This window comes from Oncorhynchus mykiss, chromosome 22, assembly GCF_057628025.1.
Source record: "Oncorhynchus mykiss isolate SJ-2025 chromosome 22, ASM5762802v1, whole genome shotgun sequence".
Lineage (NCBI taxonomy): Eukaryota > Metazoa > Chordata > Actinopteri > Salmoniformes > Salmonidae > Oncorhynchus > Oncorhynchus mykiss.
In genome coordinates, this window is record NC_143043.1 from 34797447 (window position 1) to 34817362 (window position 19916).

The 19916-nt window shown below is 44.2% G+C and overlaps 1 protein-coding gene across 2 annotated transcripts in view; it reads left to right on the forward strand.

Moving 5' to 3' along the window:
- Positions 1–19916, forward strand: part of LOC110501709 (ecto-NOX disulfide-thiol exchanger 1) — an 89591-nt gene that overhangs the window by 48011 nt on the left and 21664 nt on the right. For both annotated transcript variants that reach the window (XR_016490608.1, XM_036959066.2), the window contains exons 2-6: positions 6061–6241; positions 6347–6508; positions 13415–13573; positions 14143–14349; positions 15336–15569. Coding sequence is in view for 1 of the 2 variants with exons in the window: in XM_036959066.2 (XP_036814961.1) it covers positions 6232–6241; positions 6347–6508; positions 13415–13573; positions 14143–14349; positions 15336–15569 (772 nt within the window). In the remaining variant the exon portion in view is untranslated. The remainder of the gene's footprint in view (positions 1–6060; positions 6242–6346; positions 6509–13414; positions 13574–14142; positions 14350–15335; positions 15570–19916) is intronic.

A 19916-nucleotide genomic window follows, 5' to 3' on the forward strand; every position in this document is an offset into this window, starting at 1 on the left:
TCTTCTTCAGGTCCATCTCTCTGTAGCTCTTCTCCAGGTCCATCTCTCTGTAGCTCTTCTCCAGGTTCATCTCTCTGTAGCTCTTCTCCAGGTCCATCTCTCTGTAGCTCTTCTCCAGGTTCATCTCTCTGTAGCTCTTCTTCAGGTCCATCTCTCTGTAGCTCTTCTCCAGGTCAATCTCTCTGTAGCTCTTCTCCAGGTCCATCTCTCTGTAGCTCTTCTCCAGGTTCATCTCTCTGTAGCTCTTCTCCAGGTCCATCTCTCTGTAGCTCTTCTCCAGGTCCATCTCTCTGTAGCTCTTCTCCAGGTCCATCTCTCTGTAGCTCTTCTCCAGGTTCATCTCTCTGTAGCTCTTCTCCAGGTCCATCTCTCTGTAGCTCTTCTCCAGGTTCATCTCTCTGTAGCTCTTCTTCAGGTCCATCTCTCTGTAGCTCTTCTCCAGGTCCATCTCTCTGTAGCTCTTCTCCAGGTCCATCTCTCTGTAGCTCTTCTCCAGGTTCATCTCTCTGTAGCTCTTCTCCAGGTCCATCTCTCTGTAGCTCTTCTCCAGGTCCATCTCTCTGTAGCTCTTCTCCAGGTCCATCTCTCTGTAGCTCTTCTCCAGGTTCATCTCTCTGTAGCTCTTCTCCAGGTCCATCTCTCTGTAGCTCTTCTCCAGGTTCATCTCTCTGTAGCTCTTCTCCAGGTCCATCTCTCTGTAGCTCTCTCTCTCTCTCGTTATGTTTAATGGTGCTTTTCTAAAGTCCTTATTAGAGATCATTGAGCAGTGACTGTTGTCCCGACCATGCCACTGTCTTTGTGCTGAATGGTACAAGTGGGCTATCAGTCTTAACATAGGCTGCTATAGAGGACAAGTGTAAGAGAATGTGGCTTTTGGCACGACTGCTTTACATATAGTAGGACGTTTTGTTTGAATACCAATTTCTTTGTGTAGAAAGGTCTGTTTACATAGAGCACTGGCTTTTCTAGCGTGGCATTTTAGATGACCTAACAGAGTTACTTTTTTACTGTACCATGTGTTACGTACACTACTGTGCTGAGGGTTAATGTGAGCTAATATAACATCACTGTCGGGTGAAAACCTCTTATCTCCAAAACAGAAACTTATCAGGAAATGGAAAATATTACCATATTTCCCATTAACGAACTTACAATGATGAAACTTCAGGAGCTATTTTGAATAGAGTCACAATTATCTTGGTCATAGAGTAATGAAACATTCAGAGTACATTGAGGAGTTACTGATTTCAATAAATGTACAAAAAATGAAAACTGTGTGTGATAGAATTGTGTGTGTGAGCACAGGAGTGTTTCCTCTGACTCTTCCTGTGCATCCTCTCTGTTATTATGTGTTATAAATACATCTACGAGGCATTATGAATCCCTCACAGACAGTGGTAGAGGAACAGCATGATATACACTGGAGTCAATCAAATATTTAACCGCTGAAATTGGTGTGTGACAGGACTAATTAGCATATCTACGCCGTGTGAAATTTGCTGTTTGTATTGCAGTTTTGGGCTGAAGTGAACCATTCATGCTCATGGATTAGGGCTTTTTCCAATGTCTTCTCAAAGAAATGTGTCAATGTAAAAGGAAAATATTGAAACATTAAAGTCGGTAGTAAAAGTGACCTAAAAGATTATGGTGAAAGATGAAGTGAGAGACAGAGATCTTTTGTCCTCCTGTATTTCTGATGAACTGCCCAAGATAGCAAAGAGAATTGAGCTGGACACATAATGGACTTTCTCACTTCTGTGGAATCAAATCTGTTTGAAACCATTGAGAAGCTTGTAATTCTAATGTTGATTTCTGAAAGTTTTTTAAATTCTTAGATATGCACATCCTGCGTAACATTTGGGACTGATAAGCACCAGCCACATACCGTATATGGAGCACATTTAGTATCATGACATAAGGCGAGATCCAGATACAGACACAGGAGGCAGATGTTTGGAGTGTTACAATATGTATTAATCCAATAGGGTAAGAGAATGGTCGTGGACAGGCAAAATGGTCATAACCAGTTCAGAGTCCAAAAGGTACCGAAGGGCAGGCAGAATCAAGGTCAGGGCAGGCAGGATGTTCAGGCAGGCAGGAAAGTAGTCCAGAGTCAGACAGGGGTCAAAACCAGGAGGACTAGCAAAAAGAGAATAGCAAAAGGAGAATGGGAAACCACGCTGGTTGACTTGACTAACATGCAAGACGAACTGGCACAGAGAGACAGGAAACACAGGGATAAATACACTGGTACAGAGAGACAGGAAACACAGGGATAAATACACTGGCACAGAGAGACAGGAAACACAGGGATAAATACACTGGTACAGAGAGACAGGAAACACAGGGATAAATACACTGGCACAGAGAGACAGGAAACACAGGGATAAATACACTGGCCCAGAGAGACAGGAAACACAGGGATAAATACACTGGCACAGAGAGACAGGAAACACAAGGATAAATACACTGGTACAGAGAGACAGGAAACACAGGGATAAATACACTGGCACAGAGAGACAGGAAACACAGGGATAAATACACTGGCACAGAGAGACAGGAAACACAGGGATAAATACACTGGGGAAAACAAGCCACACCTGGAGGAGGTGGAGACAATCACAAGGACAGGTGAAACTGATCAGGGTGTGACATTTAGATCTTTCTCCCACTACCACACTGTCCTGTTATTAAAATGTACCTAGGGAATGTCCATCCTATCCATACTAGCATACCACTTAGGATGCATGCCCAATTAATGGATTAATTCTATGTAGTATGCTACATTCAGCTTGGAACAGAGCCGTCCTTCTCCCTGAAATGTTTTCCTCCCGCCCTCCATGCTTGTGTTCATTGTGTGTATACTGTTGTGTTTCCTGAGCTTGTGTGTGTGTGTGTGTGTGTGTGCCCAGCAGTTCCAGGTCTGAGTGATGCTGCGCCTGCTGGTGAAAGATTCAGAGATGTCAAGTGAGCTCCTGAATAATGAACAGGACACCCGTTCTGTGAATATTTCATGCTGTGTGAAAGTGAGAAGAAATTCTCGGCGGGGTTGGATATCTACGGACAACCATGAGAGAGAAGGGAAGGAAGAAGAGAGAGGAGGAAGATGAAAGATCGAAGGGAGAGAAGGCATCAGGGAATGAGGGAGAGTGTACAGAAGAAGAGGCATGTGCGATGGAGAGAGGAGGTGGAGGAGTGTACAGAGAAGGGGGGTTAGAGGTAGAGGAGAGGATTTGGCAGAGAGAGGGGGAAGGAGAGAGGAGGTTTGGCAGAGAGAGGGGGAAGGAGAGAGGAGGTTTGGCAGAGAGAGGGGGAAGGAGAGAGGAGGTTTGGCAGAGAGAGCGGGAAGGAGAGAGGAGGTTTAGCAGAGAGATGGGGAAGGAGAGAGGAGGTTTGGCAGAGAGATGGGGAAGGAGAGAGGAGGTTTGGCAGAGAGATGGGGAAGGAGAGAGGAGGTTTGGCAGAGAGATGGGGAAGGAGAGAGGAGGTTTGGCAGAGAGAGCGGGAAGGAGAGAGGAGGTTTGGCAGAGAGATGGGGAAGGAGAGAGGAGGTTTGGCAGAGAGATGGGGAAGGAGAGAGGAGGTTTGGCAGAGAGATGGGGAAGGAGAGAGGAGGTTTGGCAGAGCGATGGGGAAGGAGAGAGGAGGTTTGGCAGAGAGAGGGGGAAGGAGAGAGGAGGTTTGGCAGAGAGAGTGGGAAGGAGAGAGGAGGTTTGGCAGAGAGATGGGGAAGGAGAGAGGAGGTTTGGCAGAGAGAGGGGGAAGGAGAGAGGAGATTTGACAGAGAGAGGGGGAAGGAGAGACAAGGTTTGGCAGAGAGAGGGGGGGATGATGCAGAGGGGTGAAGAGAAACAGCCTTGTCACTTGTCAGGAGGGTAAGATGTACCATCAGGCTGCAGTGAAGAAGGTGGAGAGGAGAGAGAGAACAGGAGCAGAGGGAGGAGAGAGGGGGGGTGCATGTCTTTATGTTTGTGATGCTACATTACCTCACTACTCAGTACGCTGGCACCACCTGGAGAGATAGAGAGAAAGAGAAAGAATGAGAGGGAGGGAGAGAAGAAGAGCCGGAAGACAGACAGTGGAGGATAAAATCTGGCCTAGTGTTTGTCCCCCATGTGATAGTAGAGTAGATGTTGTCTGCTGTGGCCCATTGGATACATGATTGTCTATGAATAGGAACAGTATACAGTATAGCAGTTACTATGTAAAGAGCTGTTCAGCGTAGTAGGCTCTGAACTGGGCTGATGCTGCTAAAATCCCAGAGTCACAATAATGACCTGACCAGGACTGGAGTTACAAGCTGTTATAAGCTGTTATGAGATATTATAAGACAGCTGTGGGACTGTCCTCACAATGACTTGTTTTCACAATCCCGAAATGTATCCACCTCCCTTACAGGCCTGATTGCAATTCTACTTCCACTGTGTGTGTCTGTGTGCCATTATTATTCGAAGCGCTGCTCAGTGTTTGTAATGTGCTTGTGATGCGAACAGTGGCAGGTCCTATCAGCCTGAAAACACAGTAATGTGTCGACATACAGCAGGTGACTTCAAAGACAACTGTTTGTCACCCTATTGAGGGGAAAAGTTTCAGAAACGGGCCTCGCATCCCAAAGCTATTTGAAGGAAGTCAACTGTTGTTATTGAAAAACTGTTCATATGATTGTGTCTTAATTACATCTGGATGGTGTAGCTGGGCTGACTTCATTTCCTGGTGTCAGAGTTGAATAATGATAATTACTGCGGGGTGGTCTGAGACGACGGTGGAGGCGTGACCGGAATACAGATCACACTGCAGCTAACTACGGCCCCCTAGGAACCACACAGAGAACAACAAGCTTTGTAACAGGAAATATGGAATAAGATCTCAACTGCTTTTTCACACCATGGACAGAATGCCATTCGGCCTTTCCTTGAAGAACTAGTGGTTAGTTATGTTGATGGAATAGAATCCTCTATAGAGTCCTGTGTTCATTGACTTACTGTAGAGGGTCACATTCCTCAATTACCTCGTTGTGTTAATCAGGGATCAATCAGAATTCTGGCACATTTCACAGGGAAATGGGACTTTCCTACTCAAAACCATTGATTTTAAAGATGACAGTATGGCTGTGGCTGGGGCTGTTGGGAGTGTTATGGGGTCTGGGGGCGGTGTAATTAGGTGGGAGTGTTAGGGGTTAAAGGTCATCTCTGACACACCCCATAAGACATTTGACAGAAAGCAGGATAACGTGATGTCATGGCAACTGAGTGGCTGGTCAGCTGGGTTTCATTTGGAGGTGTGTGTGAGTGAGAGAGTTTCATGTTTCAAGTTTTAATGTCTCATGCACAAGTACAGTGAAATGCCTTTCTTGCAAAACTCAAAACCCAACAATGCAATAATCAATAACAATAACAATGTAATGCTAGAAATAAACATGAAATAAGGAAATATGAAATACACAATTAAGTAAGTAAGTAAGTAAGCATACTATATACAGGAAGTATTTAAAGTCAGTTCTAATACCATATTTACATGTGCAGGGATACTGGAGTGATGGAGGTAGATACATAAGGGAACTAGGCAACAGAATATATGATAAGGGAGTTTTTCCTAGCCACCGTGCTTCTACATCTGCATTGGTTGCTGTTTGCGGTTTTAGGCTGGGTCTGTATAGCACTTTGTGACATCTGCTAATGTACAAAGGGCTTTATAAATACATTTGACTAGATTTATAAATACATTCGATTTGATAAACAGAGTAACAGCAGCTTGTATGTGAGAGGGTGTGTAGAGTCAGTATAAATGTATGTGCATATTATGTGTGAGTGAGCAAATGATGGAGTGAGTGTTTGTATGTGTGTTGGAGTGACAGTGTGTGTGAGTGTGTAAGACCATCTGAGTTCGCATAACAACAGTGCAAAGATTTGTGCATGGTTGTCTCTGTATGGGCGGCAGTAGGACATCAGTAACAATGTCTTTCTGATTGCATTGTTCTAATGCTATCTTAAGCTGCAACGGTTTGATTGAAAAACATTGATTTAAGCTGCTTGACTGAACTGCTCTCTTTTTCATCCCCAGGGTTTAGCAGAGGATAGATGGGATCCTATCTTTAACTGGGAGTCCTCCATCCAACTATCCTTCTCCTTATCACTCTGTCCTGTCCTGGTCTGGTGTGCAGCCTGAGGGAGCTGTGGTTCTGATCAGACCTCTGGGAGGTAGACCCAGAGAGCGGAGCACACAGGACCTGCTATGGCCAGCGGTACGTACTATAACACTAGCTACTACACCTTCACTAATATGTTAACTATATCTCTGGTCTTCTCCTTCCTCTTCCTAACCCTCCTGTTTCTCCTGTCCCCTGCAGCAGCAGACGGTGTAGGGAGCCTGAGGAGCCTGAGGAGCCTGGGGCCGGAGCAGCACCTCAGTGTCCATGACCATGTGGTGAACGACCACGGAGCCTGGGCCACCGCCATGAACAACCTGGGCATCGTACCCATGGGCCTCGGCAGGCAGCAGCTGGTCTCAGGTAGGGCATTGGCAGGCCTCCATCTCACCCCTTCTCATCGTCCTCACTCTCCTCCCTTATCCCCCTCTCCTCTGCTAACAAACTCTTCATTCTAATTTCTAAGTATTGTCAAGGCCATAAGAAAGGAAAGAGTCCCCATGGACTGTGTTCTGAAACTTTTGAGAAGATGGTAAAGGCATCAGGTGAACTGGGCCCTTCCATCCAGAGCCTCCATGGTGGCATCCTACTACTCTATCACCTCCACAGCTCCACCCACTCAGGGCAGAACAGTCAATGATTACTCGAGAACTAGGTAGATACCTTAGCCTATACCCCTGTGGCAGGATATCCAGAATGCAGCATGCTCTGCCAAACCAGAGCTGCTAATTGTTGTGTCCCCCATCAGCAGCTAGATAGGACATTATTAACTACACGTTGTTCAGTCCGTGCAGAGAGACTGACTGAGGATAGGAACAATACAAAAGAAAATCTTTCTGGTCTCTTTTCTAATGGCCTGACTACATGTGTCTGTCTCTCTGCTGATGCTAATGGTGTGTGATAGCGTGTGTGTGTGTGTGTGCATCCTATTGTAATTACCATTTTGACAGCGTAGACAGCGAGGATAGGGAGAAATACATCTGATAAAAATTCATGAGCAGATTTCGGTCATAGTCTTGAGAGGTCTGAGAAATCCGTCATGACTGAGCTTCAGGATGATTAGCTGAGCTTCAGGATGATTAGCTGAGCTTCTCGCGAGGTGACTTTGCATACTAGATTCTTGCTGGATGATGTTTTGGCCTATACAGGTACACATGTACAACCCCCCCCCCCACACACACACACACACACACACACTGTGAGAACTAGCCGAGTGAGGTTCTTCCAGACCAATAAGACTGCTACAACAGTTAAGGAGGGCTGGGGCTGGAAAACAGGGCTGGAAAACAGGGCTGGAAAACACTCAGCTTTAAAATGTCCCCAACATCTGGTTGTAATAAATATGTATGTTTTGTTCTCAGTCCTCTCTAATGTTATTCAAGACTATAACAAAAGGAACCTCTCTTATATTATATGGTTCATGTGTTATACTATACATGTTGAGTACCTATAATTTGGGCCTCTGTCATGATCCCTAGTGAGTCTGTGGTTGAAATGTAACCACACTGATGGATTTTATTAAAAACGCTAAGCTCCTTCAAATGTTCAGGTACTCTACCATTTTATCTGGACTTCAACTTGTTTCATGAAATCCATTAGCAAAGCGGTTTTCTCTAAGGATTTGGATAGTTCCACTGTGTTCAGTCCCTATATGTTGTGCAGCCCTCTTAGATGTCATTGTGGGAGCTGCATTGTGATGTTCATTAGAAGAGCACGGAAGGAGATTTGGAGGCTGAGTTTGTGTAAGCCCTGAATAACTGAATACATGGATTTAACTCAGGAAAGCTGAGAGTTGTATGGAGAAAATCTATTGTAATATGAAGCCGTATATATAAGACTATTATTTCACTCGGGGGGGGGGGGGGGGGGAGATCACTGCATTAAGTGTGATAGGTTATGTATTTCTTGAGGAGAACACAGATCTGTACGTGACTGGAAAGTCAAGGCACAGTTTGACTGGTTGATTGGTTTCACCTATCCAACCCTCTCAGATCTGGGATTAATTCGGGAAAGGAAGGAAGGAAGGAAGGAAGGAAGGAAGGAAGGAAGGAAGGAGAGCAGCCCATCGTCACTGTGGTTTCATCGGGTCAGTACTGTACAGTCCTTCTCCTCCTTAATGAGCTGAGAGACAGCAGGGATGACTGGACAGCTGGACTGGATCCTCCTTCCCCAGCACTAAGGAAAAGACGGATTAAGACTGATATCCTCCTGGAGTACAGACCTCAGCTCCAAGAGAGAGAGAGAACTGAAATGAGAGAGAGGGAATGAGAGACTGGGGGACAGCTCAGAGACCGGAGGAGAGAGAGCGAAGGGAAAGAGAAGAGGAGGAGAAACATAATGGGGGTTATGGAGTGTGTGTGATGGATGACGTCTCACCTTCACAGTAATTACGAGCAGCTGTTTCCTGAGGGGAGATCCAGAGCCCAGCAAACTCAGCGTCCAGCCGTACACACAAACCTGCTGAGTAGAGGGAGAGAACAGAGGGAGGGAGGAGAGGAAAAGAAAGAGAGAGAGAGAGAAATTAAACAATGACAAATAAACTAAGTGTGAACTCTCTTACCCTGGCAGACGTAACAGAGCACGGCCCGGGCCAATGAGGAAAACTAACAGCATTGAATTATTTTCACCAGGAGGGTAAAAGAAAAGTCCAGAACAAAGAGAGAGGAAAAGAGAAACAGCTTTAATGGATGATGTCATTTACCTGTTCAGATCATCACAGATGAACGTGGGGAGAGGAGAATGTCATTTACCTGTTCAGATCATCACAGATGAACGTGGGGAGAGGAGAATGTCATTTACCTGTTCAGATCATCACAGATGAATGTGGGGAGAGGAGAATGTCATTTACCTGTTCAGATCATCACAGATGAATGTGGGGAGAGGAGAATGTCATTTACCTGTTTTTTATTTTTTATTTATTTTTTTATTTCACCTTTATTTAACCAGGTAGGCTAGTTGAGAACAAGTTCTCATTTGCAACTGCGACCTGGCCAAGATAAGGCATAGCAGTGTGAACAGACAACACAGAGTTACACATGGAGTAAACAATTAACAAGTCAATAACACAGTAGAAAAAAGGGGAGTCTATATATACATTGTGTGCAAAAGGCATGAGAAGGTAGGCAAATAATTACAATTATGCAGATTAACACTGGAGTGATAAATGATCAGATGGTTATGTACAGGTAGAGATATTGGTGTGCAAAAGAGCAGAAAAATAAAAATAAATAAATAAAAACAGTATGGGGATGAGGTAGGTGAAAATGGGTGGGCTATTTACCAATAGACTATGTACAGCTGCAGCGATCGGTTAGCTGCTCAGATAGCAGATGTTTGAAGTTGGTGAGGGAGATAAGTCTCCAACTTCAGCGATTTTTGCAATTCGTTCCAGTCACAGGCAGCAGAGAACTGGAACGAAAGGCGGCCAAATGAGGTGTTGGCTTTAGGGATGATCAGTGAGATACACCTGCTGGAGCGCGTGCTACGGATGGGTGTTGCCATCGTAACCAGTGAACTGAGATAAGGCGGAGCTTTACCTAGCATGGACTTGTAGATGACCTGGAGCCAGTGGGTCTGGCGACGAATATGTAGCGAGGGCCAGCCGACTAGAGCATACAAGTCGCAGTGGTGGGTGGTATAAGGTGCTTTAGTGACAAAACGGATGGCACTGTGATAAACTGCATCCAGTTTGCTGAGTAGAGTGTTGGAAGCAATTTTGTAGATGACGTCGCCGAAGTCGAGGATCGGTAGGATAGTCAGTTTTACTAGGGTAAGTTTGGCGGCGTGAGTGAAGGAGGCTTTGTTGCGGAATAGAAAGCCGACTCTTGATTTGATTTTCGATTGGAGATGTTTGATATGGGTCTGGAAGGAGAGTTTAGAGTCTAGCCAGACACCTAGGTACTTATAGATGTCCACATGTTCAAGGTCGGAACCATCCAGGGTGGTGATGCTGGTCAGGCGTGCGGGTGCAGGCAGCGAACGGTTGAAAAGCATGCATTTGGTTTTACTAGCGTTTAAGAGCAGTTGGAGGCCACGGAAGGAGTGCTGTATGGCATTGAAGCTCGTTTGGAGGTTAGATAGCACAGTGTCCAAGGACGGGCCGGAAGTATATAGAATGGTGTCGTCTGCGTAGAGGTGGATCAGGGAATCGCCCGCAGCATGAGAAACATCATTGATATATACAGAGAAAAGAGTCGGCCCGAGAATTGAACCCTGTGGCACCCCCATAGAGACTGCCAGAGGACCGGACAGCATGCCCTCCGATTTGACACACTGAACTCTGTCTGCAAAGTAATTGGTGAACCAGGCAAGGCAGTCATCCGAAAAACCGAGGCTACTGAGTCTGCCGATAAGAATACGGTGATTGACAGAGTCGAAGGCCTTGGCAAGGTCTATGAAGACGGCTGCACAGTACTGTCTTTTATCGATGGCGGTTATGATATCGTTTAGTACCTTGAGCGTGGCTGAGGTACACCCGTGACCGGCTCGGAAACCAGATTGCACAGCGGAGAAGGTACGGTGGGATTCAAGATGGTCAGTGACCTGTTTGTTGACTTGGCTTTCGAAGACCTTAGATAGGCAGGGCAGGATGGATATAGGTCTGTAACAGTTTGGGTCCAGGGTGTCGCCCCCTTTGAAGAGGGGGATGACTGCGGCAGCTTTCCAATCCTTGGGGATCTCAGACGATATGAAAGAGAGGTTGAACAGGCTGGTAATAGGGGTTGCGACAATGGCGGCGGATAGTTTCAGGAATAGAGGGTCCAGATTGTCCAGCCCAGCTGATTTGTACGGGTCCAGGTTTTGCAGCTCTTTCAGGACATCTGCTATCTGGATTTGGGTAAAGGAGAACCTGGAGAGGCTTGGGCGAGTAGCTGCGGGGGGGGGGGGAGCTGTTGTCCGAGGTTGGAGTAGCCAGGCGGAAGGCATGGCCAGCCGTTGAGAAATGCTTGTTGAAGTTTTCGATAATCATGGATTTATCGGTGGTGACCATGTTACCTAGTCTCAGTGCAGTGGGCAGCTGGGAGGAGGTGCTCTTGTTCTCCATGGACTTCACAGTGTCCCAGAACTTTTTGGAGTTGGAGCTACAGGATGCAAACTTCTGCCTGAAGAAGTTGGCTTTAGCTTTCCTGACTGACTGTGTGTATTGGTTCCTGACTTCCCTGAACAGTTGCATATCGCGGGGACTATTCGATGTTAGCGCAGTCCGCCACAGGATGTTTTTGTGCTGGTCGAGGGCAGTCAGGTCTGGAGTGAACCAGGGGCTATATCTGTTCTTAGTTCTGCATTTTTTGAACGGAGCATGCTTATCTAAAATGGTGAGGAAGTTACTTTTAAAGAAAGACCAGGCATCCTCAACTGTTCAGATCATCACAGATGAACGTGGGGAGAGGAGAATGTAATTTACCTGTTCAGATCATCACAGATGAACGTGGGGAGAGGAGAATGTCATTTACCTGTTCAGATCATCACAGATGAATGTGGGGAGAGGAGAATGTCATTTACCTGTTCAGATCATCACAGATGAACGTGGGGAGAGGAGAATGTCATTTACCTGTTCAGATCATCACAGATGAACGTGGGGAGAGGAGAATGTCATTTACCTGTTCAGATCATCACAGATGAATGTGGGGAGAGGAGACATGTCATTTACCTGTTCAGATCATCACAGATGAATGTGGGGAGAGGAGACATGTCATTTACCTGTTCAGATCATCACAGATGAACGTGGGGAGAGGAGAATGTCATTTACCTGTTCAGATCATCACAGATGAATGTGGGGAGAGGAGAATGTCATTTACCTGTTCAGATCATCACAGATGAACGTGGGGAGAGGAGAATGTCATTTACCTGTTCAGATCATCACAGATGAACGTGGGAGAGGAGACATGTAATTTACCTGTTCAGATCATCACAGATGAATGTGGGGAGAGGAGAATGTCATTTACCTGTTCAGATCATCACAGATGAACGTGGGGAGAGGAGAATGTCATTTACCTGTTCAGATCATCACAGATGAACGTGGGGAGAGGAGAATGTCATTTACCTGTTCAGATCATCACAGATGAATGTGGGGAGAGGAGACATGTCATTTACCTGTTCAGATCATCACAGATGAACGTGGGGAGAGGAGACATGTCATTTACCTGTTCAGATCATCACAGAGGAACGTGGGGAGAGGAGACATGTCATTTACCTGTTCAGATCACCACAGCGAACATTTCAATGAGTTTTCCACAGATCCACACAATCTCAGATTACTCCTGATCGTGACTCAGCAGATTTATCTGAGATAATCTTCCAGATATATTTCCTCTTTCGCTTCTCTCTACAACCTCAAGGATTTGCAGCTCCTCTTAAAAACTCCTTCTCTTTAATAAAACACACTTGGCTTCGCAACGCCAGACACGCCAGACACTTCCTCTTCGAGGCTTCGCCAGACACTTCCTCTTCGAGGCTTCGCCAGACACTTCCTCTTCGAGGCTTCGCCAGACACTTCCTCTTCGAGGCTTCGGCAGACACTTCCTCTTCGAGGCGTCGCCAGACACTTCCTCTTCGATGCGTCGCCAGACACTTCCTCTTCGAGGCTTCGCCAGACACTTCCTCTTCGAGGCGTCGCCAGACACAGCCAGTAGAAGTGATTCTTTGCTTTTCAGCCTCTTAGGATAGTAAATACTGCAGTGTAGGGACTCATATTGAGCCCTGGAATCCTTCTGACAGCATCACATAGAATCATTCTCCCTCCTACACACACACTCTTCACACTCACCTTTGCTGACAAACTCAAATCTGCAGTGAGGACTTGATTGATGATTTCATAAATATGAAGTTGCAGTTCTACATTCTTACATTTTATATCTGTATCCATGACCATCTGTATCCTCACAGTAGCGACAGGCTTGTGTGACAGCTGCAGTCAGATTGGTTTCTACTCTAAGGTAGATTCAGTGTCTGTTCTCTCTCTCAGACCCTGTGTGACTGTATAGGGCCTGAGTCGAGCAGCACTGGATATTTCTGTCTTGTTCATTCTCCCATTCTCATCATGTTGTGTTCTGAAGATATTAATAAGTGTCTCTCTCTCTCTGTTTCCTCCATACAGTACCTGTAACCAAGCCTTTAATTAGAGCCCAGAGCTGGGTCTCATTGCTCCTCTCCTTCAGACAAACAATTTTTTCTCCTCCCTCTCTCCTCCAGATTCTCTCTGTATCCAGGGTTTTGATCCAGGGCTGGGTCTCATTGCTCCTCTTCTCTCCCTCCTCTCCTCTCCTCCAGATTCTCTCTGTATCCAGGGTTTTGATCCAGGGCTGGGTCTCCTAGCTCCTATCAACCCCATGATGGCAGGTATCAGCCTGGTCCCTCCTCCCCCTGGTCCCCCCATCATCAAGGAGATCATCCACTGCCAGAGCTGCACCCTGTTCCCCCAGAACCCCAGTAAGACTCACACACGCACACGCACCAACACACACACACACCGTCTTGTACAACTAACCATGTGGGGACACACAATTCATTCCCATTCAAAATCCTAACCCCTAAACCTAACCTGTACCCTAACCCTAGCTACTAACCCTAGCTCCTAACCCTAAACCTAATTCTAACCCTAACACTAAACCCCTAGAAATAGCATTTGACCTTGTGGGGACTAAGAAAAGTGTCCCGTTGGTCAAATTTTTGTTTGTTTACTATTCTTGTAGGGTTAAACACAAGTATAGTTAAACACGTCCACCCTTGCACACACACACAGACACACACACACACACACACACACACACACACACACACACACACACACACACACACACACACACACACACACACACACACACACACACACACACACACACACACACACACACACACACACACACACACAGACACACACACACACACACTTGCATGCTTTTCCTTCCTTTCGGTATCAATGAATAGAAATAGGTTGATATATGGAAATTGGTTGAGAGTTGTCATCAGATATGACCTGAGCATGCATGATGTTCCAGACCTGCCTCCTCCGTCAACACGGGAGCGCCCCCCAGGGTGTAAGACAGTGTTTGTGGGGGGTCTGCCGGAGAATGCCAGCGAGGAGATCATCAGGGAGGTGTTTGATCCGTGTGGTGACATCATCGCCATCAGGAAGAGCAAGAAGAACTTCTGTCACATCCGCTTCAGTGAGGAGTTCATGGTGGACAAGTCCCTCTACCTCTCTGGTCAGTACTATACTGTATTATACTCTACTGTACTATACTATACTATACTATACACATAATATACTATACTATACTGTGCTATACTATACTATACTATACTATACAATACTATACACATAATATACTATACTGTACTATACTACATGATAATATACTATACTATACAAATACAATACTATACACATAATATACTATACTATACTGTACTATACTGTACTATACAATACTATACTATACAAATACAATACTATACACATAATATACTATATTATACTATACAAATACAATACTATACTGTACTATACTGTACTATACAATACTATACTATACAATACAAATACAATACTATACACATAATATACTATACTATGCCAATGCTATACAATACACGCAACACACAAATGAGATGCTCTACCTCTCTGGTCAGTACTATACTATACTATACAAATACAATACTATACACATAATATACTATACTATACTATGCCAATGCTATACTATACACACAACACACAAATGAGATGCGCTACCTCTCTGGTCAGTGGTCAGCATAACTATGTATTTGCAGCAGTTTATAGTATTCCTTTTGAATAGAATATGTATTAACGATACTAACACTGTAGAGGAGTAAAAACAGTGACCTTGTGTCCTGAAGCTCAAGACAGGAGCAGAAATAGACTGTAGCTATGCAGGCTGGAGATGTGCCTATTGATGACGAGGACTACATTAATAGTTTTGCATTATGAATAGTTGAAAATGTAGAGTTTGTCCTTTCGATTTGCTAATGATCTTTCTGGTTGTACATGGGGTATAGAATGTAAGCATTTGTAATACTGTATCCTTTGAGTGTATCTGACTGTGGGAGTATGAGTTTACATGACTGTATACATAATTTGTCCACAGTATGTTTGTCTGTGTTCCTGTGTTGAATGTCTCTGTATTGTTGTGTTTAGTGTACCCGACCTCTAAATGCCCTGTTTCCCCAGGCTACCGGATGCGTATCGGCTCCAGTACAGATAAGAAGGACTCAGGGAGGATGCACGTGGACTTTGCTCAGGCCAGAGACGACCTGTATGAGTGGGAATGTCAACAGAGGCTGCTGGCCAGGGAGGAACGACACCGACGCAAGATCCACGAAGACTTCTTCCGACCGCCCTCGCCACCTCCCATCATGCACTTCTCAGACCACGAGGCAGGACTGCTTGCGGAGAGATTGAAAGGTGAGAGGACAAATGAGGATGGTCGCTCTGAGCCCAGATTCGGCGGTGGTGTTTGGTTGGTTGTTTGGTTTTCATGATAAAGTACTGATGAAGTACTGATGTTGTCTGGATGTTCTGTGCCTCTTATAGCCACCCATCCCACAGCTGACGCTCAGTGTGTGTGCTGCAGATGGACCATGGTGGTGTGTAAATGTGTGTAATCTGTAAACTGGTCCAAGCTGCACACTGTATTACATACTCAGACATGCTTCATTTATTCCTGGTCCTTATTCACAGTATGGAAACAATCAAACATAGATTCTCATGATTGATATCTTAGTGTAGTACAGACAGACCAATGGAACATGATGTTATGGTGATTTGATATTGGAAAAAAAATCTGACACGATCATGTTATGTTAGAAAAATACCGTTTTGGTTTCTAATTTCTTCTATCATCTAAATGAGTTATTGATCTCACTCTGTCTGCTAGAGCTCTCTCAGACACACTACCCATTCTCTCTCTGCATGAGAAATACTGTCATGTCTTCCCTTCCCTTCATCATCCATCTACTGTGTTACACTAACCATCATAGCAGCATGTGAACATTCCTGGACAGAGAGCTACGACATCATGCTGTGTTATCATCTGTTCTTTTCCTGAACAGAGAGAGACGTAAATAACTAGAGGCAGGTCTCTTCCCTCTTTCCTAGACTTCCTCATGTTGGGGGGGGGGGGACACAGAGAGACACAGACACACAGAGAGAGACAGAGACACAGAGACAGAGAGATGAACCCGGAGAAGAGTCCCCTAAGCAAGCTGGTCCTGGGGCTCTGTTCACAAACACAAACAGACCCCACAGTTGCCCCAGGACAGCAACACAATTAGACCCAGCCATCGTCTTCTGCTGGTGGGAAATGTGTGTTGCTGGGGGTTCATTTCTTTTCCCATTCTGTGCTTTCCTGCTAATATTCCCCCCTCTCTCCTTCTCTCTCTCATTTCAATTTAATTCTAGGGGCTTTATTGGCATGGGAAACATGTGTTTACATTGCCAGAGCAAGTGAGGTAGATAATATACAAAAGTGAAATAAACAATAAAAATGAACAGTACACATTACACACAAGTTCCAAAAGAATAACGACATTACAAATGTCATTTTATGTATATATACAATGTTGTAATGGCAAATGGCAAAGAACAAAAGGGAAAATAAATAAGCATAGACATGGGTTGTATTTACAATGGTCTTTGTTCTTCACTGGTTGCCCTTTTCTTGTGGCAACAGGTCACAAATCTTGCTGCTGTGATGGCACACTGTGGTATTTCACCCAGTAGATATGGGAGTTTATCAAAATTGGGTTTGTTTTCAAATTTTTTGTGGATCTGTTCAATCTGAGGGAAATATGTGTCTCTAATATGGTCATACATTTGGCAGGAGGTTAGGAAGTGCAGCTCAGTTTCCACCTCATTTTGTGGGCAGTTTGCACATAGCCTGTCTTCTCTTGAGAGCCAGGTCTGCCTACGGTGGCCTTTCTCAATAGTAAGGCTATGCTCACTGAGTCTGTACATAGTCAAAGCTTTCCTTAAGTTTGGGCCAGTCACAGTACACAGTGGTATTCTGCCACTGTGTACTCTCTTTTTGGGGCCAAACAGCATTCTAGTTTGCTATGTTCTTTTGTTAATTCTTTCCAATGTGTAGAGTAATTATATTTTTGTTTACTCATGATTTGGTTGGGTCTAATTGTGTTGCTGACCTGGGACTCTGTGGGGTCTGTTTTTGTTTGTGAACAGAGCCCCAGGACCAGCTTTCTTGGTGGACTCTTCTCCAGGTTCATCCCTCTGTAGGTGATGGCTTTGTTTAACAGCTCTTTTCTGGATTTTGTTAATTAGCGGGTATCGGCCTAATTCTGCTGGTATCGGCCTAATTATTTGGTGTTTTATGTTGTACACATTCTGCATGCAGAGTCTCAATTTGGTGTTTTTCCCATTTTGTGAATTCTTGGTTGGTGAGCCCAGACCTCACAACCATAAAGGGTGATGGGTTCTACAACTGATGCAAGTATTTTTAGCCAGATCCTAATTTAATTTTATGTTCCTTTTGATGGCATAGAATGTCCTTCTTGCCTTGTCTCTCAGATCGTTCCCAGCTTTGTGGAAGTTACCTGTGGTCTCTCTCTCTCCCTCTCTCTCTCTCTCTCTCTCTCTCTCTCTCTCTCTCTCTCTCTCTCTCTCTCTCTCTCTCTCTCAATTCAATTAAATTCAATTCAATTCAAGGGCTTTATTGGCATGGGAAACGTGTTAACATTGCCAAAGCAAGTGAGGTAGGTAATATACAAAAGTGAAATAAACAATAAAAATCAACAGTAAACATTACACATTCAGAAGTTTCAAAACAATAAAGACATTACAAATGTCATATTATATATATATACAATGTTGTAACAATGTGCAAAATCTCTCTCTCTCTCTCTCTCTCTCTCTCTCTCTGCTATCCTCCTTGTCCCCCTGTTCCACTGCCTCTGCTCTCTGTTCAGAGTGGTGTTTGAAAGTGTTCTGTTTCTCCATAATCATATTCATTCAAACAGCCTCTGGTTAATGCTTTTACATTCTCAGGCGGGTAAATAGCTTAAACATGTTCATTACCATATTACAGAGCATTACTCAGTCTCTCTCTTAATTACAGTTTTTCTCAATTGCTAAAACACAATTGCTGAAACGTTGCTCCATTTCCTGAAAACATTAAACACAAAACATCATCTTCAAGCACTATTTACATAACCTCTGACTCCTCTCGCAAAATGAAACATTCGCCTCAAAACAGTTTTACCTGTGTTCAAAATCAAACACTGCTCTCAAATCATAAACAAAGTGATCAAAATGATATACACTCTCAAGCAGTCAGTAAACAATACACCGAAAAATAGAAAACACATTGTTCAAAACATACAATTCTCAGGGAGAAGTACATTTTTAATCAAAACAAAAATTAATTGTCCTTTGATGAAAGAAAACATGTTCTATCATATTAGGTCAAAATTGATCAGAAATTACTACTCTGCTTTTCTCTTTGCAATGTTGTTTTTTGTTCTTCCTCCTCCTTGTACCCCTATTTTTATAGTACTGTACCCTGCATCTCACAAACTTGTCCTTTGTCTCTGTGATACTGTAATTCTTGTTCTTTGTTGATATGAACCTGCAACCAGTCAAAATCTATTGAGCAGTCAATACTGTTAATAAATGGAAAGCACAATGTTCAGGGCCATACAATTCATCCATTGTACAGTATACAGCCACTGTACTACAGTATCCATTCTCAGACTTTCTCCTTCCCACCTTCAACAACCTGTTTGCTCTCTGAACTGGCTTATATTGGTTGTGTCGCATCATTTAAAACAGGTTAAATCAATTTTGAGTGGTTGTGTTCAATCAATGACATATGTTCTCTATTTGTATTTGATTGTTGCCACTTGTGTTTGCCAGTATGGATGACATGTGCATTAGAGTGCAGAATGTGTTTTGAGAATGAGAATGTGTTTAGAGTTTTGCTGAAAAGTCTAAGTGAGATCTGCAAATTGTGTTTTATCATGTGAAATGGTTTAAGGTATTGACAACAGACTGCATAATTAGCTAAATGAGTCCAGGCAACTGAGAACTTTGTTCAGCCAATGGGTTTTAGTGTTTTAGCAATTGATAAAACTGTAATACAGCTGCTGCTATGAAGGAATGTTATTAGCCTTCACACTGAGGCTGAAGCAGAGGAAGGCTAACTGGTGGTGACAGATGGAAGAAAGAGGAGGGGAAGGTAGAGGGCGAGCAAGAGTGTGTGTGTGTGTGTGTGTGTGTGTGTGTGTGTTTGTTTGTGTGTCAGTGTATGTGTGGGTTTGTTTGTGTGTGTGTCAGTGTTTGTGTGTGTCACATTTTAGGGTGGGTAAACACTCGCACACAATAAAAAAGGTTTACCCTACACTACACCACTGGCTATTACTCTAGAGACTTTCTCTAAGCTTTCCATTAATATTACACAAGCAAAACACTGTGTGATATTTTTATTTGATTATTCATTGAAAAGGGGAAATAGACTTTCATTATTCCCAGTGTTTGCTGGCCCACAATACCTTCATGTGACGGCATTATAATATGACTGCGTGATTGTACGCTGCTGCCTCTCCTGAATAGGACTAGAGCTGTGAGGTGAAAAGTATTTTCAGCCGAGCATCTGTGTGCTCTCAGGTCGTGTTGCAGTGGGTATTGAACTCATTAAACGATGTCTAATTCACTCTGCGCTGTACAATCGGACACGGCTCTGTGGCACTTTTCAATTATTATACAAATGTGAAAAATGCACTCGACAAAGGCCCACCGAGA